This window comes from Rhinichthys klamathensis, unplaced genomic scaffold (genome assembly GCF_029890125.1).
Source record: "Rhinichthys klamathensis goyatoka isolate OS25496 unplaced genomic scaffold, OSU_Roscu_1.1 h1tg000911l_1, whole genome shotgun sequence".
Taxonomy (NCBI): Eukaryota; Metazoa; Chordata; class Actinopteri; order Cypriniformes; family Leuciscidae; genus Rhinichthys; species Rhinichthys klamathensis.
Window position 1 is genome coordinate 383 of NW_026607255.1, and position 22,754 is coordinate 23,136.

Below are 22,754 nucleotides of genomic sequence, written 5' to 3' on the forward strand. Positions count from 1 at the left end.
CGAGTCATGATTACAGATGATCACTTTATCAGTCCAAATGTCACTAATGACACCAAAACTCTCATTATAACAAATACATTATCTGAAAAATGAGCAGGCGAGTAGCTTATAGCTGTTGTTGTTTTGACTTGTTGAAATAAGTCGTTTGAAAATTAGTCAGTTGACAACGCTGACATTAGACAACGATTAATATCAGATCTGGTACAACAGTGGAAACTATAACTTGGCACGGCTATTTAAAGGCAAATAGACCAAAGCTGATTTAGAGATTGGGATTGTTACCAACATAACCAGTGTTTAGTGAAACTAGTCAATGCACAGCAAATGTGCTGCTATGCAAAATATGTATATAAAATATGCAATATTGATGTTTTATTATGTGTACTGTTGCTTTTCCTTTTTGCTTGCAAACACTATTTTTGTTTCGAGGTAAGTTTTGTGGCTTCCAGCCTTTCTTTCCATTATTTATGTTTACGATGTAAACATGCATGGACAAATGATGAAAGTATGCAGTCAGGAAATCCGTAAAATATATATAATCATATGAGGCTTAGTGGATTAGGGATTAGAGTTTGGAAGATGGTTTTATGAGGTACTCGCTCATTATTGAACACAAAAAGTCACAGAGACATGCTTTTCTTAAACATTTTCCAGAACTCTGTATTACAGTCATAATGTATCCGTATGTACCATTAGTCTTTTGCATCAGACCTTTGCTTCAACTGCCCACCTTCTAAGCTGTCTGTAAATAGTGTTGTTTCTGTTCTAGAGTCAGTTTGTATTCCACTGGAATGCGATATAATATGCAACTGCAATCGCTCATGTCTTGGACTGGGCAAATGTCTATTGTCCATATGAACTGACTGTTCTTTGCTGTTATTGTAAAGCATACTTGAGCTTTGGAGAGGCGCTACACTGTAAAAAAAAAAAAGGTAAGCTACTGGCAGCTGTGGTTGCCAGCATTATACCGTAAAAATACAGCATGTTACTGTTAATGTTTAAACAGCTATATGCTTTTAAATGACAGTTTTATACTGTAGCTGACAAAACGGTATTTAGCTGTTAATTTCAAAAACAGTAACATACCGTATTTTTACGGTATGATGCTGGCAATCACAGCTGCCAGTAGTTTACCGTTTTTTCAACAGGATTATTTTTTACAGTGGAAACATATTATTATTAGTGTTTTGAAGTATCATCCCAGTGTGATGTGTTTTTACCGTAGGCTTCTTGCCCTCCTTCATCAGGGTTTTTCTCTTCACCGGCCCCTCCATCTTGACGCCTGGCTCTCCGGGACTCACACTGGGCTCTGCTACTGACGGACTGACAGTGGGAAAACACATCAGCTGAACACCTCCACAACAACGACCTGTGTGTGTGTGTGTGTGTGTGTGTGTGAGAGAGCCTGGAGCGTTCAGTGGACATATGGTGATAGTTGCTTCTTTAACCATGTAATGAGCCCTAAGAGAACAGAAGTTACAGTTCACATCTGATCTGAGGATGTGATGGAGTAAAGATGAGCATGTGAGAGTGTAAAGAGGACAGAAAGATTCCCTTCACCCACTCAGAAGAGACCGGCTCTGTGTGAAAACCCAGTGAGCTGACGAAGTCCTTAACTCCAGGAATAATGCAGACTCTCAATGTAAACTGTTCCAGAAGCTCAACAGCAGAAATATGCAGCCTCATGAGGACTTTTGTTTGGTCTGATACTTCAAGTGTTATTTAATTTAACGGAAAAAAAAGAGGAAAAACTGGGCAATTTTATTCAATATTTGACTTTAAATATTTAAAATACCATTTATTTTCTGAATTTCCAGTGAAGACCTACACTACCCATTTCTTTACTCTCTCAAACGACTGATATATTTGCATATACAGTAGCGGCCAAAGGTGATGTCCGGCTTAGGAAATTGAAAATCTTGACCCTTTATTTAAATATTATTATATTATTATTATTATAATGTAAAAGGCATATTGCGTAATCAACGGGAGTCAATTGTTTTATTTTTGATGACGTAATGAAACATCATTTGTGCAACATAATTTTTGGTCAAGCTGTCATACAAAGAAATTATGAACACATGCAAAAACAAGTGAGAACCAACAGATTATTAATAACTGATTATGTTGTAGTCAATGCATGCTTTTTCCCATGAGTGTTTTAGTTTTTATATGCATTTTTTGCGTAATAGTAAAATAAAACCTGTAGTCGTAGTTTGCCAAATAATTAACCAAGTGTTTTGTTCTTCCCTCATATTTGGAATATTTATGAAATATTTTTCCTCTTCTAGGGCCATAAAAACAAATATCTCCTCAGGACATGACTTTTTGCCACTACTATATCTGGATATATTTTACAATGAGCTTAAATAGATTGTTTTTATAGATTATGAATCACTAGAAATCAGTCATTTTATACTATACCATCATTGGACAGTCACTGTTGCACTCTGGGAGATTGAGTCTCCTGTGTGTTTGTATCACAGTTGCATTGCTTCTAGAAACTTCAAATAAACCACAATCAAAGCACTTAAACGTGCCGTTGCATTGGATACAAGTATCTGATAAATCTGAGGTTTTCAATCTTTTTGATGGCCAGATATGATCATCCTTGTGTGAGGGACCCCGTCCTAAAATTTAAAAAGCAACTATATACTTTCATTTATAAAGACCCAATTTATATTGTGTAAAATGAATATTATAAATGTGTAAAATATTAGAATTCAGAAAATATTTAGTTTCTATTACATTATTATTATGCATTTTCCTACTCACTATAGTACTGTAAGATTACTTATTTATTCAAACAAATTTTAATTTTAAATATTTTTATTAATTATTGCAATTAATTCAATTTAATCGTTTTGTTTATTTTTATTAATTACTTATTTTAACCTAATTGTTATTGTATATTTATTTCCCCAGTTTATTTATTTATTTAGTTAGTTAATTCATGTTTTTATAAATTATTTATTTATTTAAACGTAATTGTTATAGTTTATTTGTTTTAGTCAGTTTATTTATTGTAATCTTTTTTATCATGTATTTATTCTTACAATTTATTTTTAATGTATTTATAATCTATTAATGAATCAATATTATTTAATCTTTTGGTTTATTTAATTAATTGTTTATTTTAACTTAATTATTATTGTTTATTTATTTTAATACATTTATTTATTTAGTTCAATCTTGTATTTTATTATTGATTTATTTTTAGATTTGTACGCCCCAGCATGCCTTGCCTCCCCTGCGCTAGATGACTGAATGTGAGTAAATGTGAGAAGCTGTAGCTAGATCAATGGTTAACCCATGTGATTATGAGCTGATGAGTTGAATCAGGTGTGTTTGATTAGGGAGACAAAGAAAACGTGCAGTGTTGGGGATTTAAGGCCATACTTTGTAAACTGCCTCCTTACTTATGCTCTCTTTTGACTATTAAAGTCACTACCAGGAAATGTAATCTTAGATCATATGGGCAAATCATGTATGAAATCCCACGAACGCGAACTGTCTTCGGTGAAAGTGCCTTTAAAGTTTTTGCACCGTTTTCCTGGTATAAATTGCACAAATTAAAGCTAAAATTTGACTGTTTACCGACAATGACACAATTTAAAATGAGGATAAAGGACTATTTGAGTACTAGATGCACATGTGCTGTTACTGAGAGCGGCTGGTGATTATGTTGAGAGTATGTTAAATTGACAAAATGTACTTTTTTTTTCTTGTTTGTTTTGTTTTTGTTAATGTTTGTATATGTACTTTTTAATATGGAACTATTATTTTGCTGTCTTGGCCAGGACTCCCTTGAAAAAGAGATTCTGAATCTCAGTGGGACTATTTCCTGGTAAAATAAAGGTAAATAAAATAAAATAATAATAAATCCTCTAGGACAGGTTTGAGAACCACTGTGCTAGATGACTGAATGTAAAAGTAAATGTGAGAAGCTGTATGTGAATGCTGCACATGCTCAGTGTCGCTCCAGGTAGGATGCTGCATCAGAAGGAAGTCTCTATAGGGAGAGCGAGAGGACCGAGGACCGTAAGACGCTCATTAGGTTTCGCAACAGAGCTTTTCTCTTCTATAAATACAGTAATTCTGGTCTATAAACATCCTGACATCTGGGAAAAGAGAATGACAGACATGACAGTCTTTGGTCTAAACCCGAAAGAGAGGGAAAACTGGGATGTTAAAGAAGAGACGCTGCATGCCGAGACAGGTGAACCCGACGCCCCAGAGGAATGGAGGTGGTGACCTTTGACCCAGTGGAGGTGGTACCTGTGGGCATGGCTGCGGCCTCTGGGGGAGTTGCGATGAGGGACCCTCCAGTTAGGGCCCAGAGTCGAGTACATGCGGCCCCTGTTTGCACATTCGGCACAATGAGTTTAACGTCAGTGCAATTTGAGCCGATACTGCACTCAAAACAAATATTTAGGCCTAGATTTATGGATTCGAATCGCATGTAAAATTCCCTCCATTTGAACTACACAATTTTAACATAATCAAACGAGTAAACTTAATGCGATGCATATTTGTCAATCATACATAAAAGAAAAGGGTAAAGATTTCTGCACTAGTTTATAAGATTTGGCGTAGTTTCGTATCAGCTATTGGACTTAATAGAATAAAATGTATAAAACATTTTGGATTTATTGATGATAGATACATAAACCTAGTTGTGTATTTAAACACATTCAGTTTATTAGTCCAATCACAGAAATCTTACCCGTTTCATTTATGTATGACTGACAAATATGCATCACATTAAGTTTATAAGTTCAAATTGTGAAATTCAAATGGATGGGAATTTTATATGCAATTCAAATGCATAAATCTTAAATGAAGGTATAATTTTTTTTTAAGTGTATACACTGTCTCACTGACTAATGAAAACTGAATACAATTATTGAATTTGTGCAAATGTTAAAAGAATTTTGATTTCTTTTGACCTTTTGATTTCTAGATACACCCATCAATTAGATGTTCTCATCATTGACTCACTTTCTCTTTTCCATGCAATTAAAATATACAGTACAGTGATTACTTTCAACTTCCAAAAAGCATAATTTCACAGTTCATTCGCCTTGTGCAGTTTATACATTGAGTCTTCTGTACTCATATGTTCCTGCACAAACTTAAGACTAGTGCAGATATTGAAGTGCTATCATGGTGTTTCACAGCGGTCTGCTATTGCATGGAAAAGAGCTGCGTGAACATCTGCTAAACATTTCCTTTTGTGTTTCACAGAAGAAAAGAGGTTATAAGCTCTGGGTGCATAAATTACTTTTCATTGTCAGGTGAACAATCCCTTTAAACCTTAAACTGTTCTGAGACCAGTTTTGTCTCAGTTTTAGTTGTGTTATTGTGTTTTGCTGTATGTATATCTAGGCGTTTTCCTGTGGAATGGACATAAATGGATGTTAAACATTTATAACGGGAAACGACAAATAAACAAACAAAAAAAATACTGTTGAAATTTGAATGAAAAGGGAAATAAAAGCCATTCTTTTTAGAACTCTCATTTTAAACCTACAGTATTAAAGATACATGGCAGTTGGTCATATGATGGTTGCATGGCAACACTTTACAATAAGGTTAATAAACACTGTGAAAAATGTATTGCTCATTATTAATTAATGCATTAACTAATGTAAACTAATGTGACCTTATTGTAAGGATACCAGTTAGATTCCCTGTTATTAGTAATCACAGACTTCTAGGCCAGAAAATAACTTTTCTTTTTCATAATCAGTTCAGTTTTACTCTAGAATGATCTGAGTAACCCATCATAAATCTGCAATGTGCGCAGATGATATTTGGACACAACTACATGACATGTCTCACCTCTCGAGTCCCGGGGAAAGATCACCGCAGACTGAACTCTGACTGCTGCCTGATAAACAGAAACACACACACACACACCTCAACCGTTTCCTTTTGAGCACAAATCACACATTCCTTCATCTCTGACACTAATAATGAAGCAATAAAGTACAAAAAGCAGTTCAGCATAACGTTCTAGGTTAAAAAAGCAAAAGTTGTGAAATAATGTTGATACCCTAACTATAACTAAGGTTAATAGTTGGTCTCTACAGTGATGTTCACTTTATTGACCAATCAGCATGTAGGATGAAAAAAATGACCGTAACAATGGAAGTACATGGGGTCAGGCCTTAAAAACACAAGACTTTACTGTGTGTGATCTGTGTGGTGGAGTCACTGATCTTCTCTGTGTAAAGTTATATTTAGGGTGAATCCTAATTCTCTGTCTTACCTCTTCCCCTAACTGTACGTTCACACCGCCGCCGACTTGAGCGTCAAAGAAGCTCTGGCCACCCTGTCAAGGACGCTTGTCAAAAAGTACGGGGAAGCTTGTTGACGCTTTGAACGCTCTGACGTTGCAGGGAGAATAGAAGTGTCACAACATGAAATGTAATAAACAGAAAAAACAAGAAATAAAGAGAAAAGAATAGTTAGCTATTATTATTATTAGCGGTCAAATCGGTGTCACCGTGAGCAAATGAATTGCATTCCCGCTTTAAATCGAGCGATCGTAAATTTTTCAAATAAAAGTCGCGCTCATGTGGTCCCTATAAGAAAACCACTGTCATGTCATAAATGATAGGAAACCTGTAGGAATCCCAGCAACGGCGATTATTAGCTTCTCTTCCATTTTCTCGGAACTAATGTTTTGGTAGGAACGAAAATTTACATCGTATGTTCCTCCGGAATCAGCCAGCGCGAAGGACGTCTATATTCCGATTGGTTGCTGGCGTTTTGTCGCTGCTTGCCGCTGAACCGCGTCACAGCTTATTACCATAAAGTTGAGCTTCTTTCAACTTTCTGATTGACGCTCAAAATGCCCAAAACGCGACGCCGGTGGATTTGACGCTCCTTGCAGCTGAGAGAAGCCAGCTTCCATTGAAAATGAATGACTTCCGGCCGCTTTGGAAGCTCAAGTCGGCGGCGGTGTGAACGTACAGTTAGTTTTGCACGTTCATGTGAGAGTAAGGGCTATCCCAATTCTCGTTTTGATCGAGGGGTAGGGCTAGGGGAAGTGGTAGATACCCCTTAAAACCAAGCTTTTTCGCGAGCTTACTTGAAACCATGGGGTAGCCCTCGATCAAAACGAGACATGGGATAGCCCTTACTCTCACGTGAACGTGCAAAACTAAGGGTGAGAGGTAAGACAGATAATTGGGATTCACCCTTAGTCTTTCAACCTTGTTGCCATACAGAACCTTTTGCACAATACAAGCAATTACACCTGAAATCTGCCCTCAGGAATGACATCAGAAACACAACCAGAAGTTCATCCACCGAGTAAAGTGAAGTAAAAATGTATATTGATTGAAATATTGAGATACTTTAAAGATCAAATTATAAAGAGAGTTTTACAGAATAATTCATGCAAGTGCTTTAACAATAATAATAAGATTGGTAACGCTTTATTTTACAGTCCTGTTCCTCAACTTGGTAATAACCAGTACTAACCCTGAACCCTAAACCTAACCTAACCTATGTTGTTACCTTATATTAACCAGTACTTTCTTAGGTAACACTGCAAGTAAAAATAAGTGCACGTACTGAAAAATAAAGTGCAACCGTAATAACTATAAATTATGCAAAATTACATGCACACAACCCATATTCCTAACCCTATAGTAAGTGCATGTAGTTAATGGTTATTACTCAGTAATTAAATGTATAATTACACTGTAACACAGACACATTAAGATAAAATGTAACAAAAAGTTTCACATTCACGCTAGGCCTGTGAACTTCCAAATGCATTAGTTTAACCACATTTTATGTATTTATGAATTTATTTATTTGAAATGGAGGGATAATTAAAAATGATTTTTCTGCCATAATCAACATTATGCCACAAATGCTTAAGATGAACCAAACCCGGGACATGCAGTGCTTGTGTAAAAAGCATCAGGTTGTTGTGATACCTATAGAGATGCCGTTGGACACGGATGAGCTGTGCAGATTGACCCGGGTCGGACTCTGAGACTCTAAGAAGCTGTCGTCCAGCAGGTGACGGGCTTTCTCTGTGGGGAACGTCACACTTTTACTCTCCGCCACACCGAAATGCCACATCATACTGAGAGAGAGAGAGAGAGAGAGAGAGAGAGAGAGAGAGAGAGAGAGAGAGAGAGAGAGAGAGAGAGAGAGAGAGAGAGAGAGAGAGAGAGAGAGAGAGAGAGAGAGAGAGAGAGAGAGAGAGAGAGAGAGAGAGAGAGAGAGAGAGAGAGAGAGAGAGAGAGAGAGAGAGAGAGAGAGAGAGAGAGAGAGAGAAAACCATCAGAAAACCATCATGAGGAGCATCAACACTGTCTTGATCAGGCATAAGTTTCCAGTGTGAGGAAAAGTTGACAGACTAAAAGCAAAAAGTGCTGCATGTTTGAAGTCAATGTTTTTAAAGTCTCTTCTGTTCACCAAGGCTGCATTTATTTGATCAGTATTCACAGAGAAAACAGTGAAATATTATTACAAAAAAAAAAACTGTTTACTAAGACATTTTAAATATATTAAGGATCACATGATCCTTCAGAAATCATTCTAATATGCTGAATTGCTGCTCAGGAAACATTTATTTTTTCTTCTTTATTAATATCACTGATGTTAAAAACAGTTGTGCAGCTTCATATTTTTGGGAAAACCCATTTTTTTCAGGATTATTTGATGAATAGAAAGTTCAAAAGAACAGCATATATTAGAAATAGAATTTTTGTAACATTATAAATGTCTTTAGAGTCACTTTTGATCAATGTAATGCATTCTTGCCGAATAGAATTATTAATTTCATGCAAATCTAAACAGTATAAAAGGCCCTGTTTACACCTGGTATTAAGATGTGTGAAAGGGGTCTAAAGCGTTTTGAGCTTGTCCACTTTCGGCCTCTTCCAGAGGTTGTCGAAAACACATTCAACCGGATTGGTTTCGTAGTGTGAACACTCATGTGGTCGAGTGTGTTCAAACAGACACAAAAGACCGTCTACTGAACTAATGAGTAACATTATGGGAAGAGCTCTAGCCAGACGGGATTTAAACTGTCGGCTGAAGACCCAAGTTGGGTTTGAAGATGAAAAACGTATCAAGCACAATGTTCTCTCCCCATTCCTGATGTCTAACACACAATCACAGCGTTCGGCTGGTCTTGTGGCTGTCAGAGCAGAAACTAAACCTGATGTTCTCTGTATGTTTTCCCTCATCTCCGGTTGTGTTCACATGTTAATTGCAGAGCTTATTTCGTCCATTAGATCTAGAGATCTGAAAAAGCCCGCTCATAGACCCTCCCCTCGAAGAAATCAGGACAGAAGTGTTTGAAAGTGGACAGAAGACACGGATTAAAACACCAGGTGTAAACAGGAATGTGTCTCCCTCGTCTACTTGTGATCCGATCGACCAAAACGCATCTTAATACCAGGTGTAAACCGGGCCTGAGTGTGTGTATACATAAGAAGAGAGAAGCGCACGCGTTGCCGAGGCTGTGGCTCTTCCTGTGGCGTGAGGGCGGGGGGGTGGGAATGTGGACCCCCACGCTGGCATCAGGGCACGTGGGCCGTCGATTATACCTCACCAAGAACGGCACCTCAGACGGACCTGGAGGAGAAGGAGAGAAAGAGGGAAGAAGGATGAGGCCCCGTCCACACTACTGCGTTTTAGTTTAAAAATGGAGAATTAAAACGAATACGATCTCCGTCCACACCAACGTTTTATCTGCGTATTAGAATTGATCTCCGTCCACATTAAAACGCCTGAAAACGCAGATCACATGACCATTCATCAACACTGGGCATGCGCGTGCCGGTGTAAACAGGAAACGGATTGACACGTGATGGGTGGCTGACGAATCAGGGAGGAGCCGAGCGTGAGCCTCTGCGTCATCGTTTCTAAAGTCCTCCGTTTTGTCCCGTCTTCACTGATGCCTGGTTCAGATTACACGATTTTTTTTGTCTGTTACGATAGTCACTGTGTCAGATTACGCGATTTTGACTCCTAAAATCTTGTCGTGTTGTGGACAAGAAACATGTCAGACTACCCGTTGCGTAAAAAAACTAGGGCTGTCAAACGATTAATCGCGATTAATCGCATCCAAAATAAAAGTTTGTGTTTACATAATATATGTGTGTGTACTGTGTATAATTATTTTTAATACATAAATACCCACACATGCATGTGTATTTAAGAAATATTTGCATGTATATACTGTATATAGACTGAATGTAGCCTATATATAATGTATATTTTATATAAATATAAACATTTTATATATAAATAACATATTTTTCTTAAATATATACATGTGTGCATTTATATACAAAATAATTATACACAGTACACACACATATATTATGTAAACACAAACTTTTATTTTGGATGCGATTAATCGTGATTAATCGTTTGACAGCCCTAAAAAAAACGTAAAAAAAGAAAGAAAACCCGTCAATGGACACGTTCCTGGATTGCTCGAAGAGGACAGTATGGGCTGTCAATCCTCCAAAGAGAACTCGAGGTAAAATATTGTTTTCTGTTACTGTTGCCACAGCTCCTGAACCTTTCCTCCATGTCATAACTCCACCTAGTAGCACAATCGTCTCTTTCGTTTCGCCATTTTTGAAAGTTGTGTACGGAAAAGCTTCTGTGCTCCTATTGGTCAACCTCATACATGTGACGGAACCCATTGTGGACGACCGTTAAAAAAAATTAAACATGCTAGTCTTTTTGTCGTGATGTCGTGAAGCATCGCAGACGCGACGTAGGTTGTCGCCCACTATGACACACTATACGAGATGATCCGATCGAATCTTGCGTCCCGACGCCCGTTGTCGTTTGCGAATCCCCACGACACCCTACGTCAAACGGATCGCGCCAAAATCGGGCTAAAATCGTGTAATCTGAACCAGGCATAAAACGCCCTCCGGAGATTCAAAACGCAAAACGGAGCTGCGGCGTTTCTAAACTTCTCCGTTTTAGGTCTTCGTTTTTTCCGTTTTAGTCTGGACGGGAGGTGCAAACGTAGCAAAAGGTCTCCGTTTTTAAACGAAAACGCAGTAGTGTGGACGGGGCCTGAGTTTTGCCTGATTGTAGTCAGCATTACTCAATGAAACAATGAAAGAAAACCCCTGGAGACTGTCAGCGAGACTCTGCTTTAGCAATCAAAGACACACACAATGTGAACATTCACTGAGGGAGACAGAAGATTATTCAGTCCTGAAAGAGGAAAACAGAGAGCATCCACGGCACGTGCTTTTCTTCTACTACACAATGAAAATCACCTCTATAACTACAACCAGTATTATTTTAGCATTTATAGTATAGTATTTATTAATATTTTGAAAAAGCTTTAAGGTACCCCTTTACAATAAGGTTTAATTTGTTGACATTAGTTAATGAATTAACTAACATAAACTAATAATAAGCAATATATTTTTTACAGCATTTATTAACCATTTTTGTTGTTATTTAATATAAATGTTCATATTCATGTTAGTTCATATTGCACACATTTTAAACCTAATATATTTTAGTAAATGTAGATAAATAAAGATGAACAAATAATAAATGCTGTAGAAGTATTGTTCATTGTAAGTTCATGTTATATAATGTAGTTAATGTTAAAAAATAAAACCTTATTGTATTATTATTAGCTTTTATTTTCAGTTTTCATTTTAATGTTAGTTTTATTCATTTTATGTGCTTTTGTCATATATTAGTTTTTTATATATTTCTATTTAGCTTTATTGATATTTCAGTTTTGTTTTAGTCATATTAGTACTTCAAATAAAACTTTTTTCAGTTATTTGTCAAGTTTTTCATCTTTCAAGTTTAAGTTTTTCGACAACGATATTTAATAAAATAAATTTTCTTTTGTAAAATAGTTTGAAAACAATCATTAGTGATGCAGAATATTTCTCTCTTACCGCTGCTCATAATCAGCAATATTATACTTCGATGTGGATTTGTCCCAAGTTACCACTCAAATCCCTATTTGACAATGGCCAACTAAATAACCAGAAAAGCCTAGCAACTGCATAGCAACATCACAACCCACATTACTTTAACACATTTACTGCAAATAATGTACAAATCTAGTTATGTCCAAAAAACATGTACAGCAGGTTTAAGTTCAGAATACTTCCATTTATGCATTTAGCAGTTGCTTTTTCTAAAATATAGAGGAAAAAGAGCAAATCTGACGGTTTTACATGTTCACAAATGTTTTAAAGGGATAGTTCATCCATAAAAAAGAAAATTCTAGCCCTCATGTTGTTATGAACATGTATGTCTTTCTTTTCAGATATCCTGTGTTTCACAGAAGAAAGAAAGTCATTGTCTGGAACCACTTTATGGGAGAGCAAATGTTTGGGTGATATTATTTCACACACGAAACAATTAAAACATGTGGTCAGACTCAAGGACTCATAACCAAGATTTCCACAGTGGACAGAAAAGGGGAAGTGGAAACAATGTTAATGACTCTAATCACGCTGAGATACTTTACACCATTTAATGGAGAGAATTAATGGAGCTTTAAACAGTGATCAGCCTCTTCCAGTCTGGGTCAGGCGAATACTTTACACCATGTTTCTAACATGCAAATACCTGAACGCCACAGTGGGATATTCAGGAAAAGATCTTCACCTGGTTCTTGTTAAAACCTTCATTAATGAGTCTGACCACCAGCTCGTATAGGCCTTGTCTACACTAATACGCTTTTATTTGAAAACGCATCTTTTTCTCTCCGGTTTGGCCTTGCGTCCACACTGAGACGGTGTTTTTGTCAAAGAAGACAGAGCTTTTTTAAACCGCTCTCCAAAGTTAAAAACACCATTTTCGCGTTGTGGACTGAAACTGAGGTATTTGAAAAAGATGACACGTGTTGTGATGCATATTGAACACATAGATATCTATGGTTATACCGGCATTGTTGTGCCTGCTATGTTGCTAAGTTTTCATATTGCATTCCTGCAAAGATGATGGAAAATGTACTCGAATTTGCTGTCCTGTGGTAAAAAAGGATGACAACTTCGTTTTAGACCATACTAGTGGTGGGATTTTTTGCTAATAAAATTGTCGTGCCAGAGGAATAGCATGAGCACTGGATTATCTCTGTATCGTTTCGCGAGTTTTTATTATACGTTTTACGCATTAAGGTGAATTAAGCATTTCAGTGTGGATAAGCAACTTTTGGAAAACCCTTGAAAATGCTAGTGTTTTGAAACAAAAATGGCATTTTCAAAAGTATCCAGTCTCTTATGTTTTATTAGGGCTGTCAAACGATTAATCGCATCAAAAATAAAAGTTTGTGTTTACATAATATATGTGTGTGTACTGTGTTTAATTATTTTTTTTAAAATGCACACATGTATATATTTAAGAAAAATATGTTATTTATATATAAAATGTTTATATTTATATAAATACATTATAGGCTACATTCAGTCTATATACAGTATATAGATGCACATATTTCTTAAATACACATGTATGTGTGGGTATTTATGTATTAAAAATAACTATACACAGTAGCCTACACACACATATATTATGTAAAAACAAACTTTTATTTTGGATGCAATTAATCGTTTGACAGCCCTACTTTTTATGCAATCAAACATACTCAAATTGAGAGCTAAAGTAATTATATTAGCTTGGTGAAAAAAAAAATACTTTTAAGAAGGTTAAAAGAAGTTTCTTGAAACATCTCAAGAAAGTTTAAACAAAGCAAACCAAAAATATATTAAAGTTACTTGTTGGGTTCAGGGCAACTTCTGACCTTTTTTTGGTGTCTTTGCACCAGTTTCTCTTTCCCAAACACTTTACACTTGTTTTAAAATAATACTAGCTCTAGGAACAAGATGTATTAAATTAAAAAATAAATATTATTTAATAAATATACAACATTTAATGTATTGAATACATTTAAGCAAATTAAATTACGAAATAAAACCAGAAATGTTATATAAAATTGCCTCTATCCATTATTTGAATTTGGAAGATCTTGCCTTATAATTGTGTGAATGAAATAAAAGGTTTTAATTAAATCACCAGTATCTTTTTGTTAGACTTTATTGAATTTTATACAAGATATAATACAACTGAGATGGCAATTGATGCATTTGATTAAAATGATGATATGATGGAGATCGAGATCTATTAATGACCTTTAGATTTCCCAGATATGAATATAAAGCTTTATCATGTTTTCTGGGCAAAAGGCTTTAAAAGAAATCCAGTGAAGCCTTCATTCATTTAAAAATGACATAATCAATAGTGCCTATAAATGACATTTAAGAAGTTGTCAGCAGAAAAAGTTCTTCTAAATGTGTGTGTCTGGTGTCATCTGTACCTGCGGACTCACTTCATCTCCAAATTAAAAGTGAATTGTATAGACACATGCTTTGAGTTTAGCATGACCTGTTAGTGATCAATCTCGCGGTCTGTACGAGCTGATCCACGTGTTTTAGCTCATATGGAGGTCAAACTGTACAGAAATCATAACTCATGTAGCACCACGTGTTTCTTTTGTTTTTGCTACTAAAAGAGAGATTTAGGTGACTGTAGAGCCTCGTATATCTCTGCATTTCTAATTATTTTGTGGATGTTGATGTCCACAGGAGAGATCAACATCTCCTAGCTTGGTTTAAAGGAATAGTTCAACCAAAAATGTGATGTCTAAGTTTTATGGAAATACTTATGTGTTTCGCTTGGGTAACTATTTCTTTGCCCGTACACAACTAAACATTACCATTCAAAAGCTCAACAAGCCTGAAATTATTTGATCAAATGTACAGTGAAAATCAGTAATATTGTGAAATATTATTACAATTTAAAATAACTGTGTTCTATTGTAATTTATTGTCAAATGTAATTTATTCCTGTGATCAAAGCTGAATTTTCAGCATCATTACTCCAGTCTTCAGTGTCACATGATCCTTCAGAAATCACTCTAATATGATGATTTGGTGATCAAGAAACATTTCTGATTATAATTAACATTGAAAACAGTTGTGCTGCTTTATACATCCTTACTGAATAAATGTATTAATTTCTTTAAAAAACAAAAAACAATTGTACGGTATAGTGCAAGCACAAAACAAGTAAATGATGACAGGGAAAGCACAATGTGCAAAGCTAAGAATAACATTCAAAGCAGTGAGACGTTTCTGCCGCGCATTGTTCAATGTCTACTCCTCAACGGTGTTGTCGATGACCTGAAAGATGAGTTTCTTGTTTATTTTAACATCCTGATCGTATGTGTGTTGTGAGTATTTGCAGCGTGTCTGTATTTTGTTGCGTTGTGAGTATTTGCAGCACAAGTGTTGTCAAATTGATGAAGATGTTTTCCTAATTAGCTGCTGTTTTTCTATTTGCATGCGTTTTCTTCAGGTGCAGCTCTTTGAGCTCTCTCGGCCACCGTACAATCCAATCTTTCTTTGCAACATGCAGATAGTGGATGAAAATCAATCATCAAGTGTTTATCATGCATATTAACTTATTCAACAGTGTTTAAAAAGCATCACAGGAATAAGTACATTAAAAACGTCCAACTTCAAAAATTCATGTTTCATTCAATGCCATTTCTTTGTAACTGTTTGTGAAATCTACTAGCAATTTCTGAGAGAAAACAGTTTCTACACCAAATTGTTTTTTTTCCACGGAAAAATGAGCAGAGCTGGAATCTAGACAGCTGTTGATTTGTTTAAATTTGTCATATGCTGTTTTTCAGCACTGATTTAGTTTTTGGGCACTACTAGAACAGGTTTTCATGCTTGAATGAAATGCATACTCTCCATTGTTGCGGCTCCTCTCTTCCCAGTCTGTCAGTAACGCTCTGTTTACTTCCTGTCTCTATGAAGCCCCTCCTTCTGTAAAGCACACTGTGCTCTGATTGGTCGGCTGGATCTGTGTGTTGTGATTGGTCGAGCGTTTCAAGTGTGTTTGTGAAATGTCCCGCCCCTCACCATAACCGCCAGTTTAACACACTACTAACTAACTCAACCAGGCCCCGCCCCTTTATTCTGCGTATGAATTATTTAAATGAGGAATATTGTGACGTGTTCGTTCCCGGAAGAAACTCAAGACTACAATGGAGGCGTTTTAGGAGTTCAGAAACACTGACACTGATATAGAGACTTTTCATGCTCAAACAGCAACATTACACACTAAAGAAATGTAAAAACGCCTACTAGGTCATCGACATGTTTTAGTCCCTACATCATACTTCAGTTTCTGTTATTTCATAGTTTTGATGACTTATATCATAAAAAGTCATAATAAAGAAAGGGCCTGTGTCTGAACTATGGTCTATGTTTTTATGAGTTTTCTGGCCTGAGTTTTGTGGACAGATCTCATTTCCTCGGCTGGACGTCTTGACAAACACATCTACCGGGTTACGTAACAGCCAGAACCATGAGACTCCAGGAAAGACCTTGTCCGCCCAATACTTGATGTGATGTAACCATGTGGCTGAGACGTGGCCACAGGCATCTCATTCAATAAAAGAACATTTTAAATATACCAAACATTGCTTTATGTCACGCATTGGCATTTAAGGATAAGAGGGAACAATGACGAATGAAAAGCCAAATGGTGCTAATATACTAAGACCGCTGCGTTATATTACACTCGGTCGATCATCTGGTGGTGATATTCAGATGGCATGATGCTACACTGGGGAAACATGTCTAGAGCATATGACGTCTTTTAACAATCAAAAACTTTAGGACTGCAATCACTACAAATGTTGTAATGTAGACGTTAACCTTAGGCCTTGGAATGAGAATAAAACGTGTTAGTAAATGGCAAGAGAGGCTGAATGGTTACAGATTGTCTTGGAAACCCAACAAACAACATCCAGATTAAGCTTTACGAACATGGAAACCTATAGATTTGGTTACAAGGCTCAGGAGTAAATGCTTAGAAACGATACACACGGCGAACTTACATTATGACTGGAAAACCTCAGTTGGCTCGCCGTGTCGTGTGACTAGACCTCACGGGCAACAGCGCTTTACAATGTGAGCATGTACTTCAAAATGCAGCATTTACAATGTAGTTCAAAGAAATCCACACCCATATGTTCATTATATGGCATTAACATTCACAACAGATCCTGAAAGTGCTCTCAGACTGCTTGAACTTTTGTTATAAGTACCGTAAAATAATCTCATAACCGTTGTTGGCAGTGATGAACCAAATCAGACCTTAATTAGAGGAGTTAATGATTATGATTTATATTTAAATATTAGTGATTATATATATATAGTGATTTAATCCATTAAAACTAATCTACTATTGTTTGTTCAATTTCAGCACAAATGTGCTCATATGAGCAGTGAGCCAAAACACACACTGTAGTTTAGTCAAGTTAAAATTAAGCGTAAAATTATTATACATAATTATTATATTATATTATAGATGATTATGATTAACTATAGTAAATTAAAGGTGCTATATGTAACTTTTCTTCTAAAATGAATCTTTTTTGTTATTGCCTGTGTGTGAAGGGGTTGTAATCACACATTACAATGATCCACTTGTCGAGTTTTGCTATTACCTCTGAAGGCCAGTATTCCTATTTCTATGTGAAGTCTCCGGGTCGGATTTTCTGCGAAATCCATCGGATGTGACGTGCATGCGCGCTCCCGAGCCTCTCTCCTTATATACAGTCTATGCGACGGCACTGCAGCTGACGACATGGAGTCTGATGATAACACTAAACAACGACCTGCCTCCAGCACAACACACACTCCAACACAAACTCCACATCAATATAAAAAACAAAACAAAAATGTATCTGCTGAAGCTCGTCGGGCCAAACGTGAATCGGATCGACTCAGGACGAAAACACGGATCAACATCGGCAGAGCGTTTGAATTATGGAGAGACCTCCGCTATTTTTATTGTGATAAATTACAAGTTTTCAGATATGCTGAAATAATGGTAAACTGTAATGAAATGGCAAGGTAAACTACAACATACATGAGACATGAAATGAATACAAAAGACTGTTCCTGGATAACAAAAAGTAGGTGCTTTAGGATGTAAATTTTATTTTATGTACTAGATCTACTGTCTAACGTCACTCATCCCACTACTATCATATTGTTTATAATACACATTTCCAGACACGTTCAGTACAGTAATGTTACTTCCTACTGTCTTACTGTTACACTGACATTGTTCAGTCTAGTTCACCGTTTTCGTTATCATATTATACATTCACCTATGTTGACATTGCTGATTGTGAAAGATACAGAATAGTTAGTGAAATGCCTTATTATGCTAACACCACATGTCGGCTAAATGCAGTCCATGTAACGTTATCATGGTACGAGCATGGAGCATTAGTTCAACGTCAAGCTGATAAAAGTAGCCTATTATTGTAACGTTGCAGTGGGAGTTTACATGAGTTTCCAGCATGTTGTGTGATGCTTTCTCCGGTGTGTTGAAAGTCTCAGTGTGGCCGGTACCATGAGTGCTCGCTCTTGAGTTCGAGCACGCGCAAGACCACGAGCGCTCTTGTAAAAATTGGTTGCAATCTGAAACATCACCGATAGAGGCCGCTAAAAAATACATATAGCACCTTTAATGGTAAATTAATCCCCTAAACATAACATCATATGATCCAAAAGTTTATTATCTCTGATGAAATATTTCGAATGCCTATAAGGATAATTCAAGGCATTTCAAACCCAAAAATAATAGTATGGTTAATAGAAAAAGCTTTTGATGATGTCAAATATATTTGATGATTATATATCGAAATTATATATATATAAAAAAATGTAATCTGTGAATCTGAGTATTTGTTTATTTATCAGTGTTTTCTGGGCTCAGTGACGGATAACTCCGTGTGGTGGTGTAATGTGGATTTGCTATGTTGCTGTTACGAGGGATCCGTTGAGAGCCATTATGTGCTGTTTGTTTTCTCAACCTACATTACAGCCCATTCCAGTTCCCTTTGCTCTTTCAATGAGTCAAAGAGGACGGGCCCCCCTCGGCCCCTCAAAGCCCTTCATTAACTCTAACATCAGGGGCCAGTGACCTCATTCAGCCAGGCTAGAGAACATAATGGATGCTTGGGGAAAAAGACTATCTCTTCTGTACAGTAAGTTACATAGGCTACATTCAAAAGTTTGAGGTCAGGAAAGGCCAGTTCAAACAAAGAACAATAACTATAACGATAACTGAACCACACCAACAGACGATATCGTCCTGTTAATTATAAGTGTGCACTGCAGTTTTGTCATCTGCCACTTTAAATGCTCAAGCTCTTTAAAGAATGATGGATTCTGATTGGCTGTCAATGTCTTTAGCGTTAATTAGCTGGAATAAAAAATGCATAAAAAAATCCTGGAAAACGTGAAAATTGTGCCAGTTTCCAAAAAAATATATGAAGCAGCAAAACTGTTTTCAACATTGATAATAATGTTTCTTGAGCAGCAAATCAGCATATGAGGAAGATTTATGAAGGATCATGTGAAAAGAAATCAGCTTTGATCACAGGAATACATTTTTTTTTAATTCAAATTATTTTAAATTCTAATAATATTTCACAATATTAGTGATTTTTACTGTATATTTGATCAGTGTAGAGTTGTGTACGGGGTAAAGAAATAGTTACATAAAATACTTCCTTCCATGGAGCACAAGAGTAGCATAGTTTGAAACTTAGATATCACATGTTTGGTTGAACTATTCCTTTAAACCAAGCTAGGAGATGTTGATCTCTCCTGTGGATAAATGTAATAATATTTCACAATTTTACTGCATTTTAGATCAAATAAATGCAGCCTTGGTAAGCAAGAGAGACTTCTTTCAAAAACATTAAAAATCTTACCGACCCCAAACTTTTGAATTGCAGTGTAAAGTAAATGAACAAATAGAAATGATGACATTTAGTGTCTTACCTGCAAGATCTTCTTTAGACGTGGCCAAGCGTGGGGAGCTGTTCCCGGGTTCAATTTTTAGAGACAGTCTGTAATGGAAAGAACAAGCAAAAGTCTCACAAAAAAACTCCACAAGTTCCATGAAGCTTCAGGGTGGTGCATTTAATATTTCAAAACCAACTTATGTCTGGCTGAAGGTCCAGGCTTTGAGCATGAATTTAGTTGAATAGGATCTGCCATAAACCCCAAATAAGACGTGTTATTGAAATTACATAATATTTTACCCTCAACCAACAGCGCAACCTAAAGCCCTCAGATTTATGTTACTGTAAAAGATGTCACTTTGAATTAAAAAAAGCATATCATGGAAAACAGGATTTTTCTTGCCGTTTCATATTAAAGAGTTTGATGAAGTATAGACACTCAAAACTTTCCCCCAGTGCACTAAAACATTTCTTGAAAAATCATGATTATGACATCAAAACTACAGGTATGACCACTTACATTTACATATTAACAGCATGTCAGTGTGCAGCTACTTGACCTGTCCTAATGAGCCTGATACCTCATTTCATCACTTACAAAACAACAGATCTAACACCACTTCATCTTTCAAAACCCCTCTCCTATAAAAGGCTCTTACAGGCCTCTGAGGTGAAGTAACACCCCACACAGTTCATGCTCACATTTGGCTTCACTAGTCATGTGCTTGACATTGAGAAACCCAAACGGGATCAGCTGGGCCGATAACATTTCACGTTTTTATAGGGGAACAGAAGGTACTCATTGTTAACAATCCAATAAACTGAACTGTAATCTCGGATTTCCACACCATCAACTGCGATTCACAGAATATGCAAAAGTAGTCTTTTTAATAGTGTTTTGGCACAATGTAAAGTGAGCTTTTGAAAGGAATGTTCAAAATAAACACAGTAAAGCCAAAAAGTTCCTGTATAGCTAAAACAGTAGATCATGTCGCTAGCAACGAAACGGTCACGGGTTCGATTCCCAGTGAATGCATGAATTTTAAAAAAGTATATCGATTCTGAGTCGCTTTAGATAAAAGCATCTGCCAAATGCATAAATGTAAAAAATGTAAGTTTTCAACTACGGTCAGTCTCAGCAAAAGGCTGAATATTTACAAAAACTTGATTTTTGCATGACGCTATAAGCAAATTGGGATGTTAAGGTTTGATTTTCTGTTGAAAATGTGAGAACGTGAGAGATGTGAGAACAAAAGAGACCTTAATGTTCCTATAGCTCTGATTTAAAGGGTTCATGACATGGATTTAAAAAAAATTATTTTAATGTTCCTTGTAATGTTAATAAAGTTATAAATTCCACAAAAACCTGTGGAAAAATTATTTTCAACCTTTATTCTGACCTTTATTCTGATTTGTTCACAGTCATAATTAATTATTTAACATTCAAACTTATCTTCTTTTTAACAAACAATAGATGTGGCGTTATCAGTTTTCTCGTCTAGAATGCAGCAGTTGGACATTTATTGGCGAACAAGAGATCGATAACTGCGTGTCTATAGCCATGTTTCCATCCACTTGTCAATCGAATTATCTGAAGTTCGGTAAAAAACCTCATGCGAATAAAGCTGGTGAAAGTGTGTTTCCATCAAACGGCTTTAAAGCGGATAAAAACCTGTGCGTAATGACGTCACATGCTGTTTTGCGATCAAATTGGTACATCGAATTGATTTGAGACATGTTAAGGTGTTTCCATTCATTTTCTCACCGAATTGCACAACATTCAAGCCAACATTTGCGAACAAAGTTTTACTAGGCAAAATGGATCGCACCATAATAACGTTTCCATCCGCGTTTATCGCATAAGCCGTATATCGATCAAGATAAAATCCGATGAGACCGATCGTATTTCATTTGAGTCGATATTCATGAAATTCAATCGAATTTTACTGTTTCCATAAGGCTTTTTTCATTCGATATCACTTAATGCGGATAAAAACGTGTGGATGGAAACATAGCTTGTAATAATCAAATCATTGGATATTTTCAGAAGGCTTTGACCACCCTACATCTGCAGAAATGACATCTGTAAACCTTCGTCCAGGAAAATTTAACTGGATTTACACTAAAAATAAACAGACTGCATCTATTGATAGCCAAAATGAAACCGCCAAACACATCAACTCAACAACCTGGAACAGTGTTCAGGGGATCTGTGAAAGAAAACATCAGATTCTTTACGGATAACACACTGCTTTTAAGGAAGTTGAAATATTCAGAGTCAGATAACCGGTGGGTGTGGAGAATTCCCCGGAGAAACGATAATTACAGCAATCAATCATTCATTCTCTTATTTTGCACTTCTCAGTAATGAAAACAAAAATCTTTACCGATGAGATTGGAGTGACTTAACAGAGGTTGAGAGTTCAGAGAGCAGATAAAGTAAAACTCTTCCAAAGCTTAACAAGACTACATTTTTAGGCCTCGAAGACGAGCTCTAGGAGAAATGGCTGTTTCCAAACGGTAGGCAAAGTGACGCTGCCTAGACAAATCCTAAAGCAGCACCACATGTGTCCTGTGCAGATAAGCCAATCCCAGAGTGCACTGCGACAAGCTCAGTCAACTTCTGTCAATACTGCCGAGTATGAGCTAATGCCAACTAAACATGTCTAATTTTAAAAAGGGAATATTTCAACCAATTTTTGTTTCCAATCTTAAAGGGTTAGTTCACCCCAAAATGAAAATGATGTCATTAATGACTCGCCCTCATGTCGTCCCAAGCCCGTCAGACCTCCGTTCATCTTCAGAACACAGTTGAAGATATTTTAGATTTAGTCCGAGAGCTTTCTGTCCCTCCATTGAAAAT

At 36.4% G+C, this 22,754-nt stretch overlaps 1 protein-coding gene across 1 annotated transcript in view; it reads right to left on the minus strand.

Annotated features, from left to right (window-relative positions):
• Positions 1-1,161: 1,161 nt before the first annotated feature.
• LOC130078561 (ras-specific guanine nucleotide-releasing factor RalGPS1) overlaps positions 1,162-22,754 on the minus strand; it is a gene marked incomplete at its 3' end in the record, with an annotated part of 150,954 nt that continues 129,361 nt past the window's right edge. The window contains exons 11-16 of the mRNA XM_056244108.1: positions 19,929-19,996; positions 9,486-9,612; positions 7,959-8,110; positions 5,845-5,893; positions 4,279-4,359; positions 1,162-1,323 (exon numbers count right to left, since the gene is read on the minus strand). Of these exons, the coding sequence (XP_056100083.1) occupies positions 1,162-1,323; positions 4,279-4,359; positions 5,845-5,893; positions 7,959-8,110; positions 9,486-9,612; positions 19,929-19,996 (639 nt within the window). The remainder of the gene's footprint in view (positions 1,324-4,278; positions 4,360-5,844; positions 5,894-7,958; positions 8,111-9,485; positions 9,613-19,928; positions 19,997-22,754) is intronic.